The sequence below is a fragment of the Phaseolus vulgaris genome, chromosome 10 (assembly GCF_051622355.1).
Source record: "Phaseolus vulgaris cultivar YP4 chromosome 10, ASM5162235v1, whole genome shotgun sequence".
Classification (NCBI taxonomy): domain Eukaryota; kingdom Viridiplantae; phylum Streptophyta; class Magnoliopsida; order Fabales; family Fabaceae; genus Phaseolus; species Phaseolus vulgaris.
In genome coordinates this window covers 8,567,431-8,595,410 of record NC_143507.1, presented here as the reverse complement: position 1 = coordinate 8,595,410, position 27,980 = coordinate 8,567,431, and the positions used below count along the sequence as shown (strand labels likewise).

The 27,980-nt window shown below is 31.7% G+C and overlaps 4 protein-coding genes and 1 long non-coding RNA gene across 13 annotated transcripts; 1 reads left to right on the top strand and 4 right to left on the bottom strand.

Moving 5' to 3' along the window:
- Window positions 1-165: 165 nt before the first annotated feature.
- Window positions 166-2,701, bottom strand: LOC137818747 (methyl jasmonate esterase 1). Its single transcript, XM_068622342.2, has 3 exons — window positions 1,781-2,701; window positions 725-853; window positions 166-554 (listed from the first exon to the last, which is right to left on the bottom strand). Exons 1-3 carry the CDS (start codon window positions 2,027-2,029, stop codon window positions 264-266), a joined length of 669 nt encoding a protein of 222 aa, XP_068478443.1. The 5' UTR covers window positions 2,030-2,701; the 3' UTR covers window positions 166-263.
- On the top strand, window positions 2,092-9,805 carry LOC137818748 (uncharacterized). Its single transcript, XR_011082135.2, has 2 exons — window positions 2,092-2,185; window positions 9,439-9,805. It is a non-coding gene; the product is annotated as an uncharacterized LOC137818748 (long non-coding RNA).
- LOC137818745 (eukaryotic translation initiation factor 4G) lies at window positions 4,334-15,128 on the bottom strand. Of its 9 annotated transcripts, none has more exons than XM_090296676.1 (12): window positions 15,074-15,128; window positions 14,686-14,916; window positions 12,012-12,119; window positions 11,640-11,777; window positions 11,433-11,503; window positions 11,273-11,329; window positions 10,850-10,987; window positions 9,791-10,756; window positions 9,385-9,667; window positions 6,690-9,069; window positions 4,891-5,085; window positions 4,334-4,805 (listed from the first exon to the last, which is right to left on the bottom strand). In XM_090296676.1, exons 2-12 carry the CDS (start codon window positions 14,720-14,722, stop codon window positions 4,472-4,474), a joined length of 4,707 nt encoding a protein of 1,568 aa, XP_090152802.1. In that variant the 5' UTR covers window positions 14,723-14,916; window positions 15,074-15,128; the 3' UTR covers window positions 4,334-4,471. The 9 variants fall into 9 exon arrangements, with proteins under 9 accessions (XP_090152802.1, XP_090152801.1, XP_068478438.1 ...); XM_090296675.1 differs by having other exon boundaries at window positions 6,690-9,087; window positions 9,791-10,744; XM_068622337.2 differs by having other exon boundaries at window positions 6,690-9,087; window positions 9,791-10,744; window positions 12,012-12,148; window positions 15,074-15,123.
- Window positions 15,129-17,525: 2,397 nt separating this feature from the next.
- Window positions 17,526-20,363, bottom strand: LOC137819344 (receptor like protein kinase S.2). The gene has a single exon (XM_068623155.2). It carries the CDS (start codon window positions 20,186-20,188, stop codon window positions 17,621-17,623), a length of 2,568 nt encoding a protein of 855 aa, XP_068479256.2. The 5' UTR covers window positions 20,189-20,363; the 3' UTR covers window positions 17,526-17,620.
- Window positions 20,364-25,647: 5,284 nt separating this feature from the next.
- Window positions 25,648-27,776, bottom strand: LOC137818117 (large ribosomal subunit protein uL16). The gene is made up of 4 exons (XM_068621350.2): window positions 27,675-27,776; window positions 26,843-27,344; window positions 26,101-26,182; window positions 25,648-25,883 (listed from the first exon to the last, which is right to left on the bottom strand). Exons 1-4 carry the CDS (start codon window positions 27,682-27,684, stop codon window positions 25,812-25,814), a joined length of 666 nt encoding a protein of 221 aa, XP_068477451.1. The 5' UTR covers window positions 27,685-27,776; the 3' UTR covers window positions 25,648-25,811.
- Window positions 27,777-27,980: the final 204 nt, after the last annotated feature.

Sequence of the window (27,980 nt, the reverse complement as noted above, 5' to 3'; positions counted from 1 at the left end):
ACAAACTTCTTCTTTATCTTAAAAAGTTGAATTTTAAGAAATCATTTCCATTTTTTTTTGTCTTTTTTTCTAAAATTGCTCTTTGTTGAAAAAGTCAACCAAACATACTCTTCCTCTATAAATAAAGCATATATAATAATGACTAAAAGTTATCATTGGCACTTATTTTGATGATAATGGTCCCATAAACATGTCTTTACTTGTTTAATTTTTGTGTAGACATTTCTTTAATTTATGATGCACATTACATTATCATATTAAAGTTAATATTTGTAAGCAATCTTTAACAGTTTCAAACTAAGCTCTTTTGGTTTGGAAAACATGGCCATATGATCAGAATTCTTGATCTTTTTGACATCAGCATATGGACCAGTGTTCTGAATTATCCACCTTTGAAAGTCTTCTGTCATCAAATTATCTTTTCCAGCAATGATGAAGACTTTAGAAACCCTTCCATTTCTGTTCTTGCTAACTGCAGTTTCTTCTGTCAATAATTTTACATCACTCATAAAGGGAGGTAAAGGTCTCACCAAAGATATAGCAAGTGTGAAATCCTGCATAATATGTGAACAACACTTTTACTCCAAAGGGACACTACATTGTATGTACAAGAGATAAGGTTTATCAAAATCAAAGCATGCACATGTATGCCTATAAAAACAACTAATCAATTGTATTCATATCATTCATTAGTTTTTCAATTGATTGAATTGAACATGTTTACCACAGTTGTTGATAGTTGGTACAATCTAGATCTCAAAAATTCAACTCCAATTGGTGAGAGGATTGAAGCTTTGTTTCCATCCAATAGGAAGTATTGTTGCTCCAAAAGATGGCCCAATCTTCTATTGACCTACATGAGTGACACATAAATTCTCCAATTGTATGGTTTCATAATAGTAATTTCTTTCATAGATTAGAAATTCAACACTCATATATAAAATTCACAAGAATTTATACAATAAATAACAATTTAACAAAGTTTTTCAATGCATTTATATGGATGATGGTAGAACTCGCCAGCCTAATCCTTTGTTCCGATTCGTCATTGGTCTACCAAAAGCGGGACGGAGTGTATAAACCCGTCAAAGATGTACGGACTGAAAATAATAACCCGTCCTGTTATAGGACGGGTTGGTGGAGTCACCCGTTACTTTTTAATTTTTTTTATAGATTTATTTACTTGATTATAATAATTAGTATTACGTTTTGAATAATAAAAATACAAGAAAGAACAATAAAATTAAATCAAATTTTAATATTCTAATAAAAGAAGGTTTAATACTTAACAAAATAAAGTAAATATCAACAATATTTCAATGAATCAAATGATGTATAAAGAAATTAATGTAAATACAGTTCTATGTAAAACATTAACCACCATCAATTTTTATTTCAAAAACATGAGATCCCTTTTTAAATGTGAAAAAAATTCTTACCAATCTAGCGGGTTAGGTGGACTGGACCAACACAGATGGACGAGTTCAAAAAGTGAACCCGTCCCATCTAATTTAAATGTGCAAAAAAAACTCCTGCCAATCTAACTAGCGGATTAGGTAGATTAGACCAACACAGACCCAGCCTGTTTTGCCATTCATATATATTTATATGTGAAAGGGTAAAATAAATCTTAACTAATTTTGTCAGTACTAATTCAATTAAAAAGTTCCATGTTGATAAAAAAGCACACATACTTAAAGATTATGCAGCATGATTTTGGATGAGCATGAAGTGATAAAAAAACTTGAGATAATTGGTGTGTGAGGACTGAGAAGAATACCTCTTGAAGATAAGCAGGGTAGGTGAGGTTTTGAGAGACAACAGATGCAGTGATGAAAACTGCAACAGAGATTTTCTGAGGGTACTTTTCCATGGCAATGGATACTGATAGCCCTCCAAGACTGTGACCAACAAGAATCACCTTTTCCTGTGGAGGAAGAGAGGCCAAGAATGTGATCAAAGGCTTATGGTACTCCGAAACTGAATCAACTTCTTCAATCTGTTTTGGATTGACACCACATGCAGCCATGTCTAGAGTTGTGACACTGTGACCCTCTAATTTCAGCTGATCAGCCACCTTTTACCAGCACCATGCACCATGAAGAGCTCCATGCACCAGCACAAAGTGCTTACCATCAACACAAACACAGAAAAAGGGAAGAAATAAGAGAAAGATCACCAAAAGGTACCTCTCCCTTTTGAACATCTTCAAAACTTTTTCTTTCTCTTTATTTTTTCTTAGTTTCATCTACTTTATCTACTACTCCATCCACTACAAGAAAATTATAAAATAAAAACCAATTTTATAGACAACAAATAATTAAATTAGAGACCATTTTAGAGACTAAATAAATTTTTTATTTTTAAATTAGTTTCTATTATTGTTAAATAGTTTCTAAATTGGTATCTAATTAACAACCAAAATTTTTGCTACCAAATTTAAAAATTAAATAATTGGTAGTTAAAACCTTAGATACTAATTTAGAAATTTGGATTTCTATTTGATGATTTTCTTGTAGTGATCTATTCTTGTTTTTTCAAGAATGGTTAATTTTTTAATATGTTTCTCAATTTCATAAAGTCTTAATTAAACATATTTTTCTCACAAATATGTTTAGATTTTACTTTTGAGTAGTAATAATCTTTTTGTTGAATTTTGACAAAAAGTTATAGTTCATTTCATCCTTATTTTGATTATGTTAACTTGATAAGTCACACTAAAAATATATGATTAAATTGTACCTTTTTTTTAATTTTTAATTCATGATTTTGATGTTTTTTTTTATTGTGATTTCTAATCTTCTCATTTTAGAAAATCCGTGGAAAAAAAATTCAAACATTTTTAAAAATAGAAAATATATGTGAATCTTTCAATGTGACTACAATGAAAGGGCCATTTTATAAGAAAAAGTGCATCTTGTCCTTTATATGATTCCATTATGTTCTAATGATTTTTTTTTTGTGTTTAATATTTTAATACACTTATCTTGCATTCATATCTTTAATTAATTTATTTTCAATAAGGTGATGTGATATGCAAAAGGGTAATGTGATATATAATTTTATTTATTCCAGAGATTAATTCATTGCTTAAGTGTTAGATCTTCAAGGCAACACTAATTTTTGTATCTACTTGTTTTTGCCAAAGTTATTCATGACTTTAATTAACCCGTAACTCCTTTGTACTCAAATCTTAAAAATGTTTATATTTATAGATTTAAATATAAATATTTTAATTAATTCAACCCTTTTGTTTTAAAATATCCCTTTCTTTCCAAACTTGAACCCCATCTTAAAAAAAAGGAATAATTTAAAAATTTCTTTCTTTTATATAAAACATAAAAATTAAATGAATAAAATCATATTATTTATACTTTTTCTATAACATCAAGATTGAATGCTTGCAAATGTTTTTGAGCAAACTTTTATTTATTTTCTTTTTTACTGCTCATAGGTGGTTTTTTATAACAATAAAAAGATAGTGAATACAAGTAAAGATTTTGAAATGACTATTGTAATAAAATATGTAAAAAATAATTATAAAAGCAATTTATCTTTTATTAATTGTTAAAATTATACAATAAAAATAATTTTAATATTTATTGTTCATTATGGATAGTTTTGGTAGATGATGAAAATTAAAAGGTTAGCCAATAAATATAAGCGGAAGGGTAAAATAAGTATAAAAATGTGTACACCAATAAACAATTACAATCATTCATCTCATTATTAATTTTAATTGTTATAGATTAATAAAAATAAGCATTCTCATGTCAAAAGTGGAAAATAAATTCATTTTGGGATGAATTTGAGAAGGAAAAAGAGATTAAAACAGAAAAGGAAAAGCTACTACCATTGGAGTGTTGTTGATAGCACAACATTAATTCATATGATTTTAAGAAAAAACTAGTGACACTAAAAACTCCATTTTGTGAAATACCTATAGAATCCAGAATGTAATATTTTTAAGAAAATAAAAAATACATTTTAAATTGTAGAATTTATGTGCATTTTTTATAAGAAACATATTACAGATTATAGAATCAAAAGATATTTTTGAAATGGAAAAAATATCAATAAAAAACAGAATAATTTTAACATTTTAAGTTGGGTTGTGGGCTAACTCCAGATAAACTTTTTGGATCATAACAAATATAATTACCAAGTAAAATTATAAAGTTTTTCAATATCTAAAACATTAATGAAATACAACCATGAATGATGTGAAAAAAAGATTCTTGATGCTCATTGAACCTTTTATATATATAAAGAAACATGTAAAGTGTTTGAAAAGGTCCTCATCAAAAAACATAATAACTATACCTAGAATTACTTATGCTGAAATGAACCTCTTACAATTGCAGTAAAGATGATGGAAAAAGAACAAAAGAACAAAGAATCCCATATAAAAACTCTAGTAAAAGAATTTTGCCTTCTACAAAAAGAGACATTCAACGAGCATCACTGCTATCTAAATAAATTTTTCCAACTTCCTTGATATTTTAGCATCAGGTGGTTGGAAAGTTTTCAATGGGAAATTAGAGCTTTTTGAAAGGATCTCATTTAGAACCATGTCTCCCTTTTCATTTTGAATTACCTCCAATGTGCTTCCAAGAACATCACCTGCAAGTCCAATTTCTAAGAGACTACCTGGCTCTTCTCCACCATCATGTATTAATTGTGCAATCTCATTCAAAGTAGCTACTCTCTCTATTATGGCTTGAGCAAAAATTCGGCCAAGAAACTCTGGTGCTCTAGGGGCATCATTAACGACATCCTCCAATGTACAGAGAACAGATTCGAACCTAGCCAACATACATACAAAGGAATCACTTGATAGTTGTGTTCACAATAAATCAATTTTCCCTACTATGGTTAAATCAATCTTACCCTTTGATGAGTTGGACTTGACTCAATGTATGATGTTGAGATTTCACAAGGTTGATAAGTAGTTTGGCCAAAAGATCTCTTTCTGTGTCCTTTCTCTCAAATGAATCTGTGACCCAGAGAGAAACCATAGAAGCATAGAAGCTTGGGGAGTTCAAATCTTTGATACACAAAGCAATTTCATTCTCATCTCTAGCACTGAAAATTGCATTAATTTTAGTAAGATGATTAAATGACGAGAACAGTGGGAATTAAATTCACCAGTATAAATTCAAAAAAAGAAGAAAAAAAATTATAACATATATGTAAATTTAATTAGGCTAATGGGATCCAATACACACAGAATAAAAATTCATAATGACAAAGTTTAACAAAAAACAGATTCCTGAATTTGATGTAGCAGCAAAAGAAACTTCACATAATCTCCTTTCTGAATCCAACAAAAATATAGGACAATATTTCAACACCACTCCAACTGCCATATTTATATTTTAACACATTTATATACACTTTTATGATAAACTCAAAGATGCCTCCATCTGAATGTAGACAAAATGCCTTTCACACAAAACTAGAGCATCTAAAGACTATTAGAAACCTAAACACTATCAACTGAACATCTGAGTTGTAATAATACACACAAACATGCAATTTTGTTTCACTTAAATACCCAGAGATTGCATCTTATCCATCCTTTCAACATCTTATCATAGTGAGTTCGAACAAGTATTATAACAAACCAAAAATCTTGAATTATTCATTATAAGGATTGAACCAACTGTTGAGACAGCCTCCGTAGTTTGGAATATAGGTGTAGAAGAAAAAGATCAAACAACAAACTACAAAAAAGACCCCTCAAGATAAATATCAATAATCAATCTATCCATCCAAAAAGACAAATGTCAATAACCAATAATATTATGAAATTGTAAACTTCCATTTGAAATTGATTTTCCAAGCTAGTCTTCTTTCTGTAAATTAAACATATAACTACTTGTTTTACTTTAATAGCTAATTTAAACATAGTAAATATAGTCAATAGCATATAACAACTGAAAGTAGTCACCCCAAAATGCGTATGATAGGATGATTGCTATTATGAGTAAATTATACACACACACAAGAGCGACAAGTACCTCTTTGACACACCACGATTATGACACTTTCACATGCAATTAACAACTATGCTCCAAAACTAGCAGTATATCCATAACCTATAATGATATTCGTATGATAACATTGCATTTTTATTTTTGTCATATCCTCTTTTTTCTTAATGCGTGCCTACAACCGTACCTTCATTTTTTAAACATGATGATATTTGTGTATTGTAATGTATCATGGTTGATGCACATACCAATATACGCAACATTTATATGCATATCACTTCCATATATTTATACATGTTTCCTTGTTTACTAACAAAACTGATAGATCTAACATCGTCTTCACAGTTTTTTTCAATAATAAAGGAATTTAATTTTTTTTCAAGATAAATTTTATGTTATGATTTGAAAGTTACACACACATCAAAAGGGAACATGAGTTTGATTTAAAATAAAACATATTGTGAACAAAAAATCTTGTCTCCAGAAAAATAATTTATTTGAAAAAAAAGACACATTCAAGCAAACATACCAAAAAGAGATTCCTACGAAGAAAAATTGAACATTTCTAATATAAAATGGTTTTACTTAAAAGATTATATGGGTATGTAGTAAGTTGTAACTAGTATATCTGGCCGCAGAAAAGGTAACTAGTAGGAAAAAAGTACTGTAGAGAAAGAGTGAAAAAAAAAATACCTGTAGTATTCTCTTATGGCTGACAAGGACATGTCCCTCAGTTTTTCTTCCGACAAAATGTTATCTGAATAAGCAATTTGAGGAGCAGGTGAAACACTCCTCAAGTTTCTGTTACCATGGTTTACATTATGCTCTGGAGCAATTGATTGATCATGAGTAGATGGACCTAAAGACTTGTTAGTACCATGTCTTGACCCAATATCCTCCCTTGAGTTATATTGTGTGCGCTCTGATGAATTACTCTGACCATTAAGACCTGTAGGCATTCTATGAGAGTCTCTAGGTACAGGAACCACTTCAGATATTGGCAAATTGGAAATTGTGGTTGATCCTCTCATAGACATTCCCCTAGCAAGACCACCTTGAGGTACCAAGGTTATAGAATCTTCTCCTAAAGATCTTTGAGGCAAAGGAACTGACAAGGTCTTAGTTTCATAAGATTGTTGTTCCTCAAATTGAGCATCCTGAGAGCCACCATACCCACGAGATTGAGGTGGAAGACCGCATAATCCACCCATTTGAGAATTAGAAGATGACAAGATAGATGATACTCTTGGACTAAAATCAATGGGAGTCCTTCTTGTCGATTGATTGTTAGCAGGACCACGATTTGACCTACCACCAGCTTGGGATTGCCTTTCCTGAGCAGCATCCCTATGTACCTCCTCAATCTTTTTGGGACCTTCTACTTTCCTCCTTTGTTGCCATTTATTCTTTCTCAAATCAATGGAATCCTTCAACATGAACCTCACCCTAGAAGATAAATTCATGTTGATTGATAATAATTTCATCCTTTCAAAATATGCATCCATATGTTCCTTGGCTTTTGGATGGTCAATCATCTCCCCAATAGTACTCATTAGCTTGCATAAAGCTTCAATGTTTTCTTCATCTGGATCCTGATATTGACCCAGTAACTTCTTGATACACTCATGCATTATCCTCTCTGTCAACATTTTCTTCTTATATAGTTCTCCAATCAATCTAATGTTTCCCAACATGCGTCTTCTTGCCTTAACTCTTCTAACTTCCCTTTCCTCAGTAGACTGCTTAACCTCACCCTCATCAGCCTTATTTGCTTCTTCTTCTTCTCTTTCACCCCTCTCAAATTCCTCTTGGCACTTGTTTAATAATAACCTTTTAAAAGTTATTTTTTCATTGTCCTCACTAAAATCAGGCAACTCAGAAGCCAAATGTAAACAAAAGTTGGCATACATTTCACAAAAGGTAGGTTCCATAAGAGCTTTCTCAAATATTTGTGAGATGACACCAATGAGGGTGATTGCATTGTCAATACTAACTTCTTTCACCTTTTCAAAGAGTTTGTCAAAATTTTGCGGTGTTAGTTTGTTCAAGATAGCTTTCAACTGCCTCTGTTTTACCTCTTCCACATCTGTCACTTTACCCACTTCATACTTATTCTCAGCTTTGTGCATTATTTGTAAAGGAGTTTGGGCGGGAGAAGGAATTAAACCCCTCTGCTGGAAGTTAGCAGATCGCTGCCATCTCTCCCTGTTAGGGCTATTTCTTCCACCCTGATTTCCCCCAGATTGCATTGGCCCAGAAAGGATCCCTCCACCATATTGTAGCGGTGCTTGTGCACGAGGGTTCCTTAAAACACCAAAATTGCCTCCATGACCAAATCGAAATCCTGAATTACCACCAACGCCTTCCGGACCACGTCCACGAAAAGAACCAGAAACTTTGTTCCATCTATCATCCTCCACAACCACATCGCCACGACGATCCATCCGAGACATCCCACCTAGTCTATCTACAACTCTTCCAGGACTAGGATGTGAATCACGCTCAAAAATATGAGAGCCGCCAATATTGCCATTCATCAAAGCACCAATGTCAGCAGTGATTTCAAAATCTTCAGGAAGATCAACGAACTGCTCTACAAATTTCAGAAGGAAATCACGTGAATATTTTTTGGTTGTACTTCCATGTCCATCACCTGCTTTTTGAGATATGTCATGAACCTCTAGTTTAGGGGTAGACATGTCGGCAACATCCTCCCAATCTTCAAGTTCAACTTTATTATGATCACCTTTCTCACTGGCTTTAATATCTGACTGACCAACATCAAATTGCTTCAAACTTAGAGAAGCAGTAGCACTTTCCTTGCTCTCAGAACTTAAGACATCTTCTTTCTTTTCCCCGGGTCCCTTGTATGCATTATAAAGATCAGAAGTTGACCCAGCAGCATCTGCTTTCTGAAGTATCTCTTTTCTCTTCTTCTTCCCTTTAGATGTATTTTTCACCTTATTTGGTTCCATAATTGGTCTATCCTTGGTACCTGACTCACCATCAACATTCTCTAAATCATTCTTAACATGCTTTGGTGTTGTTTTTGGAAGATCAGTAGACTGCAGATCTGATGAGCCAAAATTTCCTGAATCAAAACAGTCTGTAACTACACTACCATTTCTAATAAAAGAGACATCTCTAGAATAAATAACTCAATGTAGCAGTGGCCGAAGTGCCTAAGTTATCACTGATTCTATCATATTGTTTATTACAATTTGCAAATTCATCTTAGTGTGTACAATTCTAAAGGTCAAGAACCCAGTGCCAAATTTGCAAGATCTTTTTTTGCTAATTTAATTTTTGTTCCGTAAAATCTAATATTGTTTGTATACTTTAGGAGATGACACATCACTTTTATCATAATGCTTTAGTTTTTTTTTACCTTCAACTAATTCGTACGTCTTATCAGGCATCTGATTGTGAACTTTGTCAATAGTTTGTGCAGCATTTCCTTCCACTGAAACATAACCAGGAGCTTCTACAGACCCATCGGTCTCCACTTCAACAGCAGCAGAAATTGTATTAGATCTTGGAAGATCTTCATTAATAATTGTTGCAGAATGATTTTTTTTAGTTCCTATAGCATCGGGTACTCCAATATCAGATATATCATGATCAACAACACGAGAAGGCATAGTGTCCGTTGTGGGAGACCGTACAGAAACCTGTTGAAAAAGACATAGTGTACACATTATATTCAAGCACACCAAAATCACATAATAGTAAAAAGTACATCCATTACATTCAAGTGTGCGTTTGTGTGTGTGAATAATAATTCACTCATATACCTGATTTTGTGATAATTGATCTTTCTTCCCTGGTTTCTTATCCTTCAAAGAGTTGGATATACTGAGAGATTCCTGTCCACCTTCATTATTAGACACAACTGTGACAAAATCTCTTGAAAACTTAGACTGTTGTGGAGAAACTTCTGACAAGGTTTCCGACCCTTTTTGTAGCACAGAGGAGCTAACATCACAGGATATTGTTGAACTAGGGGGTTCTCCATTTTGAACATCAGCAATACAGGAATTGGACGATGATAAGTCCACTATAGTAGCTGTACCATTAGGCTTAATGGTCATAGATGTAATCCCAGCAGGAATGCTAGTTTTATTAGTAAGAGGGGAACCTTGTGACGATGAATTCATAAAACTCACACCTTGGGGACCATGATACAGAGGAAAATTAAATGTTGGTGGCTGAGAATTAGGAGGCATAGGGGTATTTGTTAATGGGAGAGAATTAGGTGGATAATAGGGAGACTTGGTATTATATGAGTTAGATGAAAAATAGTTCACAGGATGAGTGGTCGGAAAAGATTTAACAGGTTGGGATTGAGAAGGTATGTTAGGATGTGACCTAGCACCGGATGACCCACCATTTGAATATGCATCCATCCTTTTATGAAGTCTTAACTCTTCATGTGTCTCAGGATGAGTTATCTTTACATGGGTAGTTTTTCGAGGAGTAGCAAATTTTCCTCCTTGCTGTTGTGGATATTGACGACCTATGCCAATGCCCATGTTGCCTAATTGATTACCCATTTGAGGAGAAAAACTAATGTTTTGGCCTTGATGCATGATCCCTTGAGGATGCATTGGATGAGGTTGAAGACCTGGAATAAAAACTGGTTGTTGCACTTGCGTAGCATTACCAATTGGTAAAGGCATCGGTACAGGCATTTGGAGGGACGTTGTTGTCATGCCCTGAGATTGAATCTGTGGACTAGCACCTCCAAACTGTAAAGGAGCCTGTGATTGGTGATATGAAGTTGACATTGAAATCCCAGTTACAGGAGCAACAAAGGGTTTTGATATCTGATTTACTGAGGTTAAAATTGACACCTGAGAATCCTTGTTTGCCTTAATCTCCTCAACATTAGATTGCTCATTGACACCAGCCTCTTTCCCGTGCGGTTTCTGCTGCTTTGGAACAGGAGGATTTGGCACCGAAGACACAGATTTGTAAGATTCATCAAGAGCCTGAGAGTTAAGGAATCATGCCTCAAACATAAACACTCTCAGAAAGGAAAGACATAGAACAAGTTCAACTTCAATTGTTGATACTAATATCTCTAATAATATTAACTTCAATTAGACATACAAAAAGAACAAGGATCTTATTTCATGAATAAAATATAAATCAGATAATCTTTGCAAGATAGAATCTAAAAGAAATGCTCTTTACTTTTGAAAGGGAGCGGGTAGTAACTCTTTGAATGACAGTACAAAAATTAAGGAAAAGAGGTGAAAAAAATAAATGCATACCTGATCAGGCTCCTGCTTATCAAATTTAGGAGGAGCTGATGTTGTACGAGCAGGGATCTGTACAAAAGAACAATAACATGATCATTACTCTACTCACCCAAAAATTCCACAAAATGTGTAACGCACCATAAATTAATCGGTTAATATAAAAGAAACTTACTTCCATCCCATTAATAAAGCCAGGAATGATGGATCCAAATTGAAAAGGGAATGCCTTAGACTCATCATCTCCTGGTTCAAACATAAGTATTGATATTACACAACTCTCGCAACATAACTAACTGCTAATAAGAAGAATTATTTTGCAAAATAAGAGTTGTTAGTGGACATCTAATGTACACAACAAAAACATACAAGACTAACATACCCTTGGCAGGGCTTGTGGGAAGGACAGGATCAGAAATCAAAGGGGGAAATGCAGCAGTTGCAGCTTTTGGAACAATTCCAGTGCTCTTATGTCCAGTTGATGATTCAGATGACTTTGTAATTGGCCCATCTGATCCACCTATCGTGCCACATAAATGAATGAATAACGTAAAAAAAAGAAACCAATATTTATAAAACACTTGATCACCTTAACAACATCAGAAGATTCTTGTATTAAAAAAAGAGAGAAGGATGTTTCACAAATCCTTCTTCAGTAAAATTCTACGGAACAACATAACCAAACACTAAAAATCAATGAAGACAAGAATTACATCTTTTCCAGAAATAAATAAATATTACTCCTAAATCTTACCATGTAATTGGGACTGTAAATGGGTACCATTACTAATGATCCGGGCTGCAGATGCCTTATTTGACTCTGTTGAATTTCCCTGGGAAGGATTTAGCCTAGATTGTCCACCTTGTGCATTATTAGACTTCTTGTTAAAACTATAACAATCAACATGCATAATCAATAAACCAATAAAGAAGAAAACAAAATACACAACTCATAATGGTGGGGAACAAATAATTTAACGAGTAACAAATCATCACACATGTCACAAGAAAGAGAAAATAAAAGGTTTTCACAACTTTATAATTAATATTTACACATACAACGTACATTTAACTTTTCCAGTCATTATAACACTGCATTTGACACACAAAAATACATCTAAATTCCACAGAAGAATCCTAAACTACACTTTTCAACACTATTGTATAAATGTTATACGTACTTTGAGTATATGTTTTATCACAATGTAGGTGTTTAAAACAGATCCAAATTCCAGAAAAATCTCAATGTACACCTTAAAACACTATTCTACGAACGACAATTAATCATAATTATAATATGTAATTTATACACATACAGTAACACAATCTAAATATCTAACTTTTTCATCTATTATAATATTACACTCCACACACATTAAAATACAACAAAATTCTACAAAGTCAACAAAATAAAATCCTAAATTAATCTACATCCATCGACACTATTCTACAAAATACAATTCAATAATATCCTTTCTTAATTTTCACAAAAATCATAATACCAAAATTTGATTTTATTTTCATTTACTTTAAATTCTAAATCACATCCCAATTTCACCGAAAACCAAGAAAAAGAAATCTCAATCATAACCATAATAATATGATTAATTATACTTTCATGTAACCATAATATCAATAGTTATTTCTTTTCATCCATCATAACAAGACATCTAAAATGCATCCAAATTTCACTAGAAAAAAAAACCTAATCTACACTCTTCAACACTATTACGCAAACAATGATTTATTACAGTTTGTTAAATATTTTATCACAATCACAGCAGCTAATTATTTTCATCAATCATAACATCATACTTTACACTAAAAAAATGTATCCAAATTAAGAAAATCCCAATCTACGCCCTTCATCACCCCTCCACAAACATGTTATTGAATTTGTTACATATTAACGCTTAATTCTTTTTATACATTTTAACACTAGATTTTACCCTCTGAAACACATCTAAATTCCAACAATAAAAAATCAGTCCATGCCTTCAAATACTATTTGACAAACAATAATAATCTGTTGCATATTTTATCACAATCATAATGTCAGAATTTAATTCTTTTCATTCATCATAACGCACACTTTAAACTCTAAAACATAATCAAGTTAATGAATAGAAATCAATCCAGATCCTTTAATATTATTTCACACACAATAATTAATTATATTTTATTAAATATTTTTATCTCAATGATCAGAATGTTACAATTTCATTAATTCCTTTTATCAATTAAAACACATTGCTGCTACACTTTTTACAGGGTAAACCACATTCAAACAACTTGTGTAAACACATGCACTTCCACCTATGTGTATCTGTTATGTAGTTTTTGAAATAAAAAAATTTGATCCTCTTCATATAAAATTCATATAAAAGTATAGATAAAAAAAAAAAAAACAAAATATCAATTCATTCCACCTACTTTCCAAACACTAAAAATCAAAATTCCACAAAATCAACAAATTAAGTCTCAATCAACATCCTCAATACTATTTTACAAACAACAATCAATTACAATTATTATTACAATTTGTTGCCCATTATATCACAATCACAACGTCAACACTAAATTATTTTTCAACCATTACAAAACTACTCTTCACAATTTAAAACGCATCCAAATAAAAAAAAAAAATCTGAATCTACATCCTTCAAAACTAATCCACAAACAGTAACTAAATATAAATTATAATTTGCTACTTGTTTCTATCAAAATCACAATGTCAACACTCAATCATACCATCAAACTTCACACTCTAAAAATGCATCTAGATTCCATAAATAAAATATCAATCTTGATCTTTCAAAATTAATCAAAAAGAAAAATCTGAATCTACATCCTTCAAAACTAATCCAGAAACAATAACTAAATATAAATTATAATTTGCTACTTGTTTCTATCAAAAACACAATGTCAACACTCAATCATATCATCACACACTTCACACTCTAAAAATGCATCTCAATTCCATAAATAAAATCTGAATCTACATCTTTCAAAATTAATCAAAAAGAAAAAAAATCTGGATCTACATCCTTCAAAACTAATCCTCACAGAATAACTAAATATAAATTATAATTTGCTACTTTTTTTTATCAAAATCACAATGTCAACACTTAATCATATCATCACACTTCACACTCTAAACATGCATCTCAATCTACATCTTTCAAAGTTAATCACCAAAAAACAATCAATTACAGTGTTACATTTATATATTATATATTATTTAGTTACACAACAATTACAATGTGAAGTCTCTATTCTTTTTTATCCATCATTGCACTGCACTTCACACTCTAAAACATATCCAAATTCAAAAGAATCATCTTCAATCTACAACACCATGATCCAAAATTTAATCACAAAACACAAACATGCAACATGCAAAATGGGCATGGCAGAGCTTAACTCACCTTCGGGCAGTGGATAATGGATTGATTCCACCGCCATCGCCACCAGTCTTGCCGTAGGAACCTCTTTGCTGGTTAAAGCCTGAGGATCGTCCGTTTCTGTAAACGACGTCGCTCTTTTCCACCTTTGATTGATTGAAGGACATATATTCCAACCCTTTTGAATGCCTCACACAACAATGCAGTTTCTTCAGCAAGGAAAGAAAAAAATGCAGAGAAAACTGAATCTCCCTTCTTCAATTTTGGTAGAAAATGATTGAGAAAACAGAGTGAGAAAGAGTGTAGTGCGCATGCGATTTTGTTTGGTAGAAAAAAAAGAGGAAAAAAAATAAAAAATAAAAATAAAAATAAAAAAAAGAAGAAAGAGAAGAAAAAGCCCGAAAAGAAATACCTTACAGTGAGGAGTGAGGGAAGGGTCAAAAGAACACACAAACACACACAATTCCAATCACTTCCGGATTTTCTGACACCTTTTACTCACATTTCCTATTTACTCTCTCTTTATTATTAAATTCTATTTTCTTTCTAATCTTATATTTAAAATAACTTTTTATATTATATAAAATTGTGTTTCATCACTCTTTCTTAAGAAGTAGGTATATTTCTACTAAATATAAAACTATGTATTTAGATATAATTATAATGTGAAAGTTATGGAAGTTTTGATATTTGGTTATGATCGATGAAGATATTTAAAATGCATTATGATCTACATCATTAAATTGTATGAAGAATTAGGTAATACAATTTTAATCACGATTCATATATGTTAAATCTCAGTTCAACAATAATATGTTTCATTACAAATATATAAATAAGCACAACTTTTTAAAAGATGTACATCATTATTAAGCATTATTGCACTGAATACTGAATATTCACTTGAATATCGGAACATATTTTTCCAGTAACTAATGAAGAAAAACTTGATCGAAGGAGTGGAACAAAAGTGAGTTGAGGAAGGAAGAATTTGCCGAATTAATATAAAGAATGGAAGAAAGAGCATCTTTCAACAGATCAAAATAAAAAAAAAGTGAATTGTTTATTTGGTAGAAGTTCTTTCCATACCTTTTTAAACCACAACAAGAATGAATGATTGAAATAATAATAAAAAATATAGAAATTGTTTGAAGGTGTGAAACTAATAAATATTACTCTTATAAAAAATTGAGTGTTTTTTTTATTAATTTCTAAAATATTTTTTGTAATTTTATATTAATTCCTAATGTTTCTTAAATTGAAATTAGTTCCTAAATACTTTATATGTTAATTGGTTTTTACTTAATTTTTTTTCTGAATATTTTTAATAAGTGCAATTTAGTTCCTAGATAACTTTTAATATTTGCAAATAGGTTTCTGATCAAATAATTAAAGGACTGTTGTAGACCAAAGAATTATTTGGTGTGCCTTTTATCAAATGAAACAAATTGGACCAAGCTTATTTATATCACAACTTTGTGAAAGAAAATACTCAATTTATTCCTACACTCAATACATTTGAACATATTTGAACATGGCTCTATCATTCACATGAAATGATCAAATCTGAACATGATCCTGTCATTGGCATGAAATGATCCAAATATACTCTTTAGTTTTTAAATAGAAGTGGAGTGACAGATCAAAATGTATTTCAAATTTAATATTCTAGAGTATACTTTTGAATTTAATTTAGAACACACAATTAATTTTGAATTTCAGATTCCCATTCCGAAATGAGGGAGAATTCTGAAATTTTAGAAATTCATTGGTTGCAGGAATAAAATCATTGAGTACAGTAAGTAATTGCCAAGAAAATAAGAGGAAAACAAAACAAAATTTTACAACTTGAAATCACCATTTATGATGTGACCATAGTTATTACATTGGATGAACATGAAGAGAATTTTTTCTTTCCCATCATTGTCAGTGTGCAAGTGGCTTTGTTGGAGTAATCAGGATTAAAAAATTCTTTATGCTGCAATATTGTTACTGTTCAAAGTGTAGATTTGCTGAAAAGTTTCTTCTTAAGTTGTAAATTGGTAAACAATTTCATCTAATTTGTATATACCAAATTGATTGGTTCAAGAATAAGGTCACTTTCATCCCATTTCAGTTTCATCAAAAGAATTGGGACTGATTTGGATAAAAATATGTAATTCACACCAGAAAAGTTGCAGTCTGCATAGAAGAGTGTTTGATATTACATTATGTTCAATTTATAGCCTTGAACAAGCCAAAATCAGAATCTTTTCCTTCATTCTTTTGAAATTGTCATTATGGCAAAAATCTATACAATATGTTCTTGAAACTGAAAAAGTATAGAATAAGTTCTGCTTTAGCAGAAATATATGCTAATGCATTCATTTCTAGTTGTTATGTGCAATCAAGAGATAGCTAAATATAAAAATAGTCCTTGGAGCAACTCGAATTCTAACTAATGTGTAACTATTTTTCCATTTATATAGCAACTCGAATTTTAACTAATGTGTAACTATTTTTTCATTTATATAGCTAATTTCAATGTACTGAAATAGTATATCACTAGGGTTAATCACTGCATTTGAAAAAATATTCATTTTGAAATTCGAAGCTCCATCACGATTTTAACTTTAAAAAATGCTAAAAGAGAAAGGTGTACTTAAATTGTTTTTGACCAAAACTTCTAAATGATGTGTGATTAAGGTGTACTTAAATTGTCTTTGACTAAAACTTTTAAGTGATGTGTGATTATTGAGAGTATAGTAACTTTAAAAAGTTTAGCAAGAAAGTTACAAATCTATCATTCCACATTAAGTTGATTATGTTATGAAATCGATCTAGATCCATGACCACCCGTATGAAAAGTATGCAAAGCACAAAGATACAATGTTAAAAACAACTCTATGTTACAAACGAGTTTTATATGTTACAAACCATCATTGTACATTTTGTTCCTTGATTTTTCTTGTGCAACTTTTCATTGTATTCCTAGAGCTTGGATTCTCTTAACCAGTGACAAAGAGCAAGAGTTTCTTTCTCTCCAATCTTCCCTGCTCTCCATGTTCTCCACCATGATTAATTTCTCATTTCCATCAAGGATGCTCACTATCTGTGTTGTGCTTGGTCTCAGTTTTGGGTCAGAACGGGTGCATGCAACACCTAACCTTACCAATCTCATTAGCTCCTTGTAATTGTACTCTCCATTGAGTCGTATATCTGCTAGTGCCTCAAGTGATTTTTTCCTCATCTCAAATTCATGAACCTTCTTCACCAAAAGCACCTCAGGTTGCCTAAAATCCACAGCCTTAAGTCCACTCACAATCTCAAGCACCACCACACCAAAACTATAAACATCAGAAGCCACTGTTGCCTCTCCGGATTCCACATATTCTGGTGACATGTAGCCGTAAATCCCACAAACAGACTTGTTCCTGGTGGTGATCACATGATGGCCATGTTCATTCCTTGACAGAAACTCAGCCAGAGCAAAACTACCTAGTCTTGGGGTCATGTCAGGTTCAAGAGTCACTGCTGAAGAGGTTATGTTCCTGTGAATCACCTGTTCATCCCATTCCTCGTGCAGATAGAGAAGTGCAGATGCAAGTGATTTTGCTATGTTATACCTATGATGCCATTTGAGAACAGAATAACCATTTTTAGTACAATTGTTATGATGGTTAAGTTGGTGACTGAGAAATCTTCTAGCTGAGTAATCATACACCACAAGCATCTCTCCTTGCTCAGTGCACCACCCTCTAAGCTGCACCAAATTCCTGTGGCGAAGTTTTGCCAGGTTTCTTAGCTCATTGGAAAATCTTCGGCGCAGTGCAGGACATGTCTTCAAGCCAAGGCGTTTCACCATGACATGGTTGTGGCCATCTAGGATGCCATGGTAAGCAGTTCCAAAGTCTAACTCGGCCACCCTTTTGGACTCTGAGAAGTTATCTGTGGCTGAAACAATCTCCTTGAATGGTATCTCCCTAGGTGTTTGAACCACAGAAAATGATGGCTGCTGATGCATGGTTCTCTTGCTACTCTTAGCAGAGTTAGTTCCATCGGTTCTCTGTTCAGCTTCAGCAGTTACATAGATGGTATCTCCTGTGGCTGTGACATATTTGGAAATGGAACTAGTAAGATTGCTTGAACTTTCTGTTGTTGTGCCTGAGGAAGTGCCTTTTGAGGTTCCTTTTGAGGTGCTTGGACTAGTCTCAGAAGAGGAGGACAAAGAGATGTACATAGGATGGGAGTGAAATGAAGGGAGTGTTGGCAATGACAACTTGTTTGACATGTCAGAAAGTGCTTCAACAATCCACTTCATGCTTGGTCTCAACTGAGGGTCATGGAGTGTGCACAAGAGGCCTATGTGAATCAAATGCTCCATCTCAAAAGCCTTGTAGGAACCGTATATCAGCCTTGTGTCCCCAGCATCAATGACCCTCCCTTCATCACTAAGCCTTCTGACCCAATCAAGCAAGATGATTTTCTCATCAGGGTATGTGAGATCAATGGCCCTCCTTCCACACACCACCTCCAACACAACGATCCCAAAGCTGAAAACATCAGATTTTGAGGTAGCAATACTCCTTCTCTGGAAGCTCTCAGGGGGCAAGTACCCAATTGTGCCACCAATCCTTGTGGTCTCACTCAACCTGAAATGCTCAAACTTGGTTGATGTTGTTGATGCTTTCCTAGTCTCATACTCAAGCTCATGCTCAAGCCACCTTGCCAAGCCAAAGTCCCCCAACCTAGCATTGTAGTGGGAATCAAGCATCACATTGCTGGTCTTCACATCCCTGTGAATGATTTGAGTCTCCAACTGCTCATGCAGATAGTGCAATGCACATGCCAAACCCTTCACAATTTTCCCACGCCTCACCCACCCAAGTGCCTCCTCCTTCAAGTTCTTGCGAAACAGCACCCTGTCAAGGCTGAGATTAGGCATGTAGTCATACACAAGGTAAAGTTGATCCTCAAAAACACACCAACCCCTCAAGGGAACAAGGTTTTTGTGGCGAAGGTGTGCCACTGCCGCTAGTTCTGCTGCAAAAGTCTTCTCAAACTGGCCACCCTTCCCTGCCAAGCAACACTTCACAGCCACCACTGTTCCATCGCTAGGCATAACAGCTTTGTACACTTTGCCAAACCCTCCACTGCCTAGAACCTCCTCCTCAGAGAAACCCCTTGACCCTATGTACAGTTCAGCATAGCTGAAAATCCTTGGATTGTTGCTGTCCCTTCCAATCTTGGAAGAGAGTTGCACACCCTCCATGTCATGAAACACACATGATGAGGCCTTGATCTGCTTGGTTTCTCTTGCACCATGCTGGCACAGATTCCAGTGACAACTCCACCACTTTGTGTCACACAACCTTGTCAAGGAACCTTGAAGGGTAGCAACAACATGGCCTCCACATGCCCCTTGGAAGTCTCTTTTGGCCTTAACCTTTTTCTGTGTCCCTTTTTGTTTTGGTGGGGTTGCATCATGAAGTGCCTCTAGTTTATCATAATCTGAGGGCATGATAAGGCACAGGTGCGTGAGCTGCATAGTTTGTGTTGTGTGAGAATGGATATTAAAAGCACAATCAGCTAGGACATGGAGATTGCAATGAATGGCATTAGTGCTAATGCTGCTTTGAAAAAGATGTTGAAGTTTGGGTATTTGATGATGATGGCAATGCCATTGTTAATGGAATTATTCAACGCGTTAAGTTTGCACGGTTGAATTGAGTGCAACCATTTGCCAAATTGGAACCTACTACCACCTCTGATATGACGTCTCCAAAACCATTATTCTTTTCTATTATCACTATCCATTATTCATCTTACACATCATATTAAGTTTTAATCTCTCTATGAACGTTTAAAAATTAAATTTTAAGATCTTAAAGAATCATATAGGTAGATGAAATTGAGTTCAACTGGTTCTCGAACAAGTATGATCAGATTTTTTCTTTTGTCATAAAAATTCATGGCTTTTTCTATCATTATAATAAAATCTTATATAATAAATTTGAGTTTAGCTTTTAAAAAGTTATTCTATTTTTTTTTAAATTAGTTTATAATCATGTTAGAATTATAAAAAAACATATTTTAAATTAACATTATATGTTTTTTTTTCTCAAAAGACACTTCATGCGGACTGACTAGACACCATGTATAGTGAATAAGCTTAATCATTGTGTTTTCTTTATAATTTCTATTTAAAGAGATTGTTTTGTCTTTTGTTTTTTTTTTTATCAGCAATACTTTAAGTCAAATCCATAAAAAGTATTATTTAAAAAGATTGTCCTTGTAATTGGTGTACAGAAATAAAATCTAAATAGTTATCCGTGTAGATGTAGGTTGCAGTTGACGACAGTTAAATCTTTATGTCGTTTATTTTTTTTTCAGTTCATTCGTGATTATTTGTGTTGCTGCGTTTTTTTTTTAACTCAGTGAAGGAAGTCTCTGAGAGAAGTTTGAGGTTTTTAACATGCAAAAGACATATTCATGTGAAAAAGTAAAAGTTGATAAAATGAAAAAAGAAAACTTCCAACGAAAATGATGAACCAACAGAAAAAACTAACGCAGTTTTGGCTTTATGTCAACGGAAGTCACTGTCAGTTACTCACAAAAAAACAGGAACAGAAGCTTTTTTTCTTCCAGATTAAATAAAAACATAATCAATAAATAAATAATAAAAAATAAAATATAATATCGTACTTTGATTTTTTTTAATAGTATAATTAAAGTGGATTATTTTTTAGTTAAAAAATCGAGGTTGTTGACATATCTGTTTTCACATTTATTTTTTCATTAAAAAAGTATTGAACTTGTTTGCGTAAATGTTGGGAAAACTAAGCTTCGTACATTTGTTTCTGTTTTAAACTAAGGAAAATAATTGTTCTTTAAGTGTTTTGAACAAGTTAATTTAAGTAATTTTTTCCAATGTTGTTTTGGTTTACTAAGAAAAACAAAAACAAAACAAAATTATGATGTGATGACATGTACGTTTGAAAGTAAAATATATGCATAACTTAATGAAGGAAAAGATAACACACTAACTTAATTGTTAATAATCTTTTCTTAAATTTAATCATTAAAATTTAGTATTCTAGATGATATCGTTTGCTTCTCTTAACAAAGAAGAAAGACAATTAAAAGTTAATAAAACCATAGAAAAAAAAATCAGAAAAACCAACAATTTTAGCTATATGCCAAAGAATGTCTCAATCAACCCCTCACACGTAACTATGCAATTATCCAATGAAAATAATTATATAAGAAAAACTAGGTTAATTATTTTGATATCAAAATAAAAACCTAATGTTAATGTAATTATAAAAAATTATTAAATATAAATCAATTTTAAAGATAAAAAATAATTATTTATTATATTAACTAAATTAGATATTATTTTATACACTAAAAAAATATTAATATCTATAGTTATTATTATTAATAAATTTTTTAAATTAATATTTAATTAAATTTAACTATTAAACAATTTTAGATACGAATAATTCTTTTAATATATAAAATAATATCTAAATTAGTTAATATTAATTAATTGTTTTTTTTAAATTAATTTTTATTTAATAATTTTTTTTAGTGTTGGTACATAATTATCTCTTATATATATATATGATTATGTTGATAATAGTTCAATTCTTAATTGTACATATGAAAGGAAACTTATAAAGAGATCAATTTCATTTGACTTTTTTTGGTATGCATGATAAAAGATCTAGGTTGCTCATCGTTTAGTTTTAACCATTATTTTTTATTTTTTGTGTAAAATATTAAAATAAATCATTGTGGCAATAATTTTGCATGAAGTTGAAAAATTTGAAAATACACGAAACTCAATAATGTCAATGAGTTTGTTTAAAATTATACAAAAACTTCATACATGGTTTTGTGTATCCATATGAATATGACATGCATTATCATTTTATAAAGAGTAATGTTTTTTATATTTGAATTTTCTGCAATGTTTGTGTTACTCATTCTTTGTTTTTGCATCATGTCATCTATTTTATCACACAAATTTTATTTCTTTGCATTGCAAATAATGTCACGAGGGTTTTTTGACTTGAGCATGGACAATATTTCTCTTTTACAATTAAATTAATACAAATAAAAAAAATACCAGATTTTAATATACATTTTTAGATATTTTATTACAGAAATATCATTAAATAAAAATCAAATTTAAAAAAAATAAAAATTAGTCATAATATTGACTAAATTAAACACTAATTTAGATATCAATATTATTATTATCTAAATTAGTTTTTAAATTTATAAACTAGTTTCTAATTAGATACCAATTGATAGCTAAAACCTCGGTAACTAATTAGATATCAGTTTATAAATTTAAAAATTACTTAACCAATCATTTTTTTGTCTTTAAAATAATATACAAATTTATCAATAATGACGAATGAATTTTTGTCTCTAAAATTAGTTTATTTTTAATGATTTTCTAGTAATGTTTAAATTAAGACTAAGCGTGTAAATAAAAAAATAATTAATAAAAAATAAAATACTATGGTTAGATTAAATATTCTTATCTAATATATATATTTTTCTATAGGTATGAATTTCTGGATTAATGCATTGATCTCTAGATAATAATATATTTAACACTAATAAGACTTGCAAATGTAAAGATTAATAATATTTTGGGATAAAAAAACATACTATATAGTTAAAGTTACATTCTTTCAAAATTTCTCTATCTTTTCATATGGATCACATTTTAGTAAAAAAAAAAATTATTTCTCATTTTACTTTTAACCGTCGTAATATGAAGCAATTCACTATTGGATTGTCAAACATAATAATTAAACACGAAAAATTAAAACAATAATATGAAAAAAAAAATATTTTGCTTAAACCTAGTTGCTTACAAAGGTTGTATTTAATTAATTACAACAAATTTTCTCTGAAGTGAAGAAAAGAGAGAAAAAGAAGTACAAGTATTGAAGAATTTGGTTGAATTTAGGCCAACTCCTTTGATCAGTGAACTTAGGCCAACCTCAGTACACACTTACCTAATATATCAGAATAAAATCATACCAACCAACCATGGAAATTCTCCAACTAAACCACCCACAACTACTTAGTTTACTTAACCTGCTTCCACCAAGTGCAATTTCAACTACACAATACAATCATGCATTAAGAAAATGAGAGGTGAAATACCATCAATAATACACAGTAAATCAGTAAAAAGCATCAAGTAATCATAACAGAAGTTGACAAACTTACAAAATATGATTGCATGACATGTTTTTTCATATAAGAGTAAAGAAACACAGTGAATATATGTAGTTTTAATCCCTTTGATGTTCTGATTATTAATTTAATTTCCCATTTTTTGATAAGAAAATACAATTTAGTTTTCATAAAAGAAATCATTTTCCTATAAGAATGATGAAACATATCAGAAAATCAGAAAAAGCCAAATGGGGATTCATGATGTTTGAAATGAAGCTGTAATTTTTCCTTCTCATGTTGATGGATATTTTATATTAAAACTTCTTGGTGTTATTTATGTTTCTTCATTGGTTCTTCTTTTATTACCAATCTCAAACCACATATTTAACTTGGATTCTGGATATTTAAATATATGTTCAAATTGAATATAGAAGATTACTTATATGGGAAGACAATGACAATGATAGATAACTATTTTTTCCTGCAAATTTGGACACAAGAAGTTATTGTGTTGAATTCTTGACAAAAATTCATGTTTTACTTATTTTTCAACTAAACCATATTAGTCTCAAATGAAATTTTAAGTCACCAGTGATACTTGTCCATGAACAACGTAAAGTTATAAACAAACTAATTTTTAATTTAAGCATTTATTCATTTGTTTATATTTTCTTTTTCCTAAATCAGTTACTCATGTATGATTTTAAACTTCATTGACGATTGTTTGAACACACATGGTAAATTAGATAAAAGTATTCTCAATACTCTTTGTTAACCATTATCATTGTTTGTCATTATTGGTAGAGTTATAGAATCATTCATTTACAAAGAATTCTCTAGTAGAAAAAACTCAATATGAGAGATTAGAAGAAAAACTTATTTATTTATCACACGTAAAATTGAACATAATAACATTGACATTATGCAGTTAGAGTTAGTGTAAAAAGTCAGCTTATACATAATTCAAGAGACAAACACATACAAAAAGTTTCATTACTTTAAGTTAAACCCATAAAAAGTGTTATATTATTATACAAGTTTGGTTAGTGATAGAAATCTACATCTATATATTGTATATTTTAGAGAAACTCTAATGATTTGGAAAAGCAAAAATCAGGATGAAGATTATACTTGACAACCTTAACCTAAAATAAAAGTTGGCATCCTATGCAATTGTACTAATATAAGTCAACCATGAACATTGTCTATTCATCAATAGAATAAATTCAAACTGATTGCAGAAAATCTGGATCCAAGGAGCAAATTATCATTGAAAAAGTTTATTTAGAACGGATGATGATAACTTTCGATTAAACATGGTACCTTTTCATATTCAGTATATAACCCTATCAGTTAAAAATTTATAGCTTAAGAAAGTACAATTAAAAACCTTTCTAACCTTTTGATATTAGTCAAATTGTTAAAAAAAACCCTAACTCTTTGGTATTACTCAAATTCAAATTTTCACATTTAGAGAGAAACAAAAACCACAGACACTCTCAACAGTGAAAAACAACTAATGAAAATGTCATTAATAGCACCGAAAAAGGAAATAGAAAATAAACACCAAACAAATAGAGTTTAGTTTTTCTAAAAGGAATGATCGGATTTGAGGGCAAATATCAATTATCCACCATCACATCTAAACTACAACATAACGACAAGGTCATGATCACAAGAATAAGAAATATCACATTAGAGGGAGTACTATTTCTTGATAATAAAACCGTACTAAGTAAGTGACCCAATATCTGGTGACCAACAACCGAATATGAAATCCTAAAGAGAAGGAATAGAACATGGACCATAACAAAATATAATATTAAAAGTATCCATTTAAGGGGATTCCAGCAAAACAAAAATTAACTCAAGTTGAATGTGCAGAAAACACAAACACAAACAAAGTTCACCATTGCAAAACAAACATGATTCTCAAAGACTAATATTTCTGAGTAACAAACAGTCTAGGTAGTAGCACTGGACAAAAAGGCCCTTCCTGGTTGGCGATTAGCCAGTGGTCCATGGCACCCAAGAAGCTGCAAAATCACAAAACAGAACATGTGATTCAGAAGGACAATTACAAGCACTAATAAAAACTAATTTAAGACACAAAGAAAATTTCATTCAGAAACATAATTCAATGCATTCCCTAAGATACAAGTGAACAAGTAAAAACATTCTCAGCATGATAAAATCTACTTCCTATACAGTGTCAATCACATCATATTGCATTATCAAGCAACTTCACATTACCTTGGCATTAACACCATCAGGCATAATCCTGTTCTCTGACTTCAACTTCAAATAGTCAGTGCGGTTAAACTTGGTGAACCCCCTAAGCAAGAATTTAAAACCAAGAGTTAAAGCCATACACAAAAGAAACAGTGCAAATCTATCTATAATATATATGTAAACTACTTACAACAAGGTTACCAAATTGAGACTCAAATTGTGAATTGTTGATATCAATAAAAAATTTACTTAAGATGTATCCATACAGATTATATATAATGTTCAATGTAAACTAGAAATAGACAAAAACACAATTTAAGCAGAAGTCATACAAAACTATTAGTTATGTCTGAATTAGTAAAACCACTATCTTAAGAGAGTTAAAACAATGTGATTAAATAGACAAATAGAGAAAATGCATTAAATGAATGAGTAACAAATAAAGTAGTGGAATAATCAAACAGGATACATTCACCAGTGTTCTTTCAATCCCTTTTCATTACAAAAATTTAAGCTCATGTGCCTCAATTTTGTTATCATGGCAATTTAAAAGAAATATATGAATCACGTGAATTGTATTCAAAACACAGATTCATTCATGTACTGCACAATATAAATTCATTTAAGATTCATATTATGATACGAATTAGAAGGTAGCCAAATTTGATGCAATTGTGAATCGGAAGATTCTGAAAACAATACTTTTCACAATTCAAATTCAAAAACTGTGAATAAGTTAGCAGCCATCTCTCCAGATACATACCACTTCCTGCTAACAATGATCTTTTGGCGGCCGGGGAACTTGAATTTAGCCCGGCGGAGGGCCTCTTGCGCATGATGGCTGTTGCTGTCCTTGCAGCGGACAGAGAGCAGGACCTGGCCAATAGCCACTCTAGCACAAACACCCTGTGGCTTTCCAAAGGCACCTCTCATGCCGGTTTGAAGCCGATCGGCTCCGGCACACGAAAGCATCTTGTTGATCCTAAGAACATGGAAGGGATGCACCCTAACCCTCAAGTGGAATGCATCCTTCCCAGCAAATTTCGCCATGTACTTGTTACAAGCAATCCTAGCAGCCTCCAGGGCCTCACTTGAAACATTCTCCTTCTCCCAACTAACCAAATGCACACAGAAAGGAAATTCATCAACACCTTTCTTCTTCATCCCAACATCATAAATCCTGATCTTAGGATCAGGAACACCACGGCAAAACCGCGATTTCGGGTAGGGCTTGTTCTTAATCTGACGATAACACCTTGCAGGTCCTGAACAAAACACCATAATAACCATTCATGATTACCACATCTAGTTTTACAAGTACAATACAAAAACAAGTACACGCATTCAAAACAAAACATAGACAAATTTTGAGACAGAACAAAAAACTAATGTTTCAATCAAACGAATTCACTAACACCTTAAGGTTAATTCTAATAAGAAAAACTTGGATCTGCATTCAATTTGCCGAACCCACAAGCTAACATCACATATAAGAACCATATTCCATTTCTTAGGAAAAAAATCCAAAATTTTATTCAGCAAAGTGTACAAAAAACAAAATTACGGAAGGGAAAGGTTAGGTTATGAGATCTTACTTCTTCCCATGGCTACGTCTAGGTTGAGGCAGAAACTAACCCTAGAAAGTGAAGAAGAAAGAGGGTTTCATTTAATTTATACAAAAGCAAAAATGGGCTTAGTGTTACAATTTTGGCAATAAAAATGAAATTGGGCTTTTGCTATTTACACTTCAGGCATCACAAACCAAGCTGGCAAAACTGTGTTTGGCTTCTATCTTTTTTTGGAGAATTTTTTATTTGGTTCATAAGTTCCTTGTGCATTCCCATGAATTTCAAAATAGGGCAATGATATTTTGATACCATTTTCATTTACTTGTATTTAAA

What these genes read in the sequence shown, in the direction of transcription:
- LOC137818117 (XM_068621350.2), bottom strand. An exon ending in ATCATTGTTAGCAGGAAGTG is followed by an intron (nt 26,183 to 26,842) that starts GTATGTATCTGG and finishes ATTCTTGCTTAG; the next exon opens with GGGGTTCACCAAGTTTAACC. An exon ending in CTGATGGTGTTAATGCCAAG is followed by an intron (nt 25,884 to 26,100) that starts GTAATGTGAAGT and finishes GTGATTTTGCAG; the next exon opens with CTTCTTGGGTGCCATGGACC.
- LOC137818745 (XM_068622333.2), bottom strand. Translation starts at nt 14,828, where the DNA reads ATGTCCTTCAATCAATCAAAGGTGGAAAAGAGCGACGTCGTTTACAGA. An exon ending in TTTACAGTCCCAATTACATG is followed by an intron (nt 11,778 to 12,011) that starts GTAAGATTTAGG and finishes GTGGCACGATAG; the next exon opens with GTGGATCAGATGGGCCAATT. An exon ending in TCCCACAAGCCCTGCCAAGG is followed by an intron (nt 11,504 to 11,639) that starts GTATGTTAGTCT and finishes TGTTTGAACCAG; the next exon opens with GAGATGATGAGTCTAAGGCA.
- LOC137819344 (XM_068623155.2), bottom strand. Translation starts at nt 20,188, where the DNA reads ATGCAGCTCACGCACCTGTGCCTTATCATGCCCTCAGATTATGATAAA.
- LOC137818747 (XM_068622342.2), bottom strand. Translation starts at nt 2,029, where the DNA reads ATGGCTGCATGTGGTGTCAATCCAAAACAGATTGAAGAAGTTGATTCA. An exon ending in ACCCTGCTTATCTTCAAGAG is followed by an intron (nt 854 to 1,780) that starts GTATTCTTCTCA and finishes TCACTCATGTAG; the next exon opens with GTCAATAGAAGATTGGGCCA. An exon ending in ACCAACTATCAACAACTGTG is followed by an intron (nt 555 to 724) that starts GTAAACATGTTC and finishes CATATTATGCAG; the next exon opens with GATTTCACACTTGCTATATC.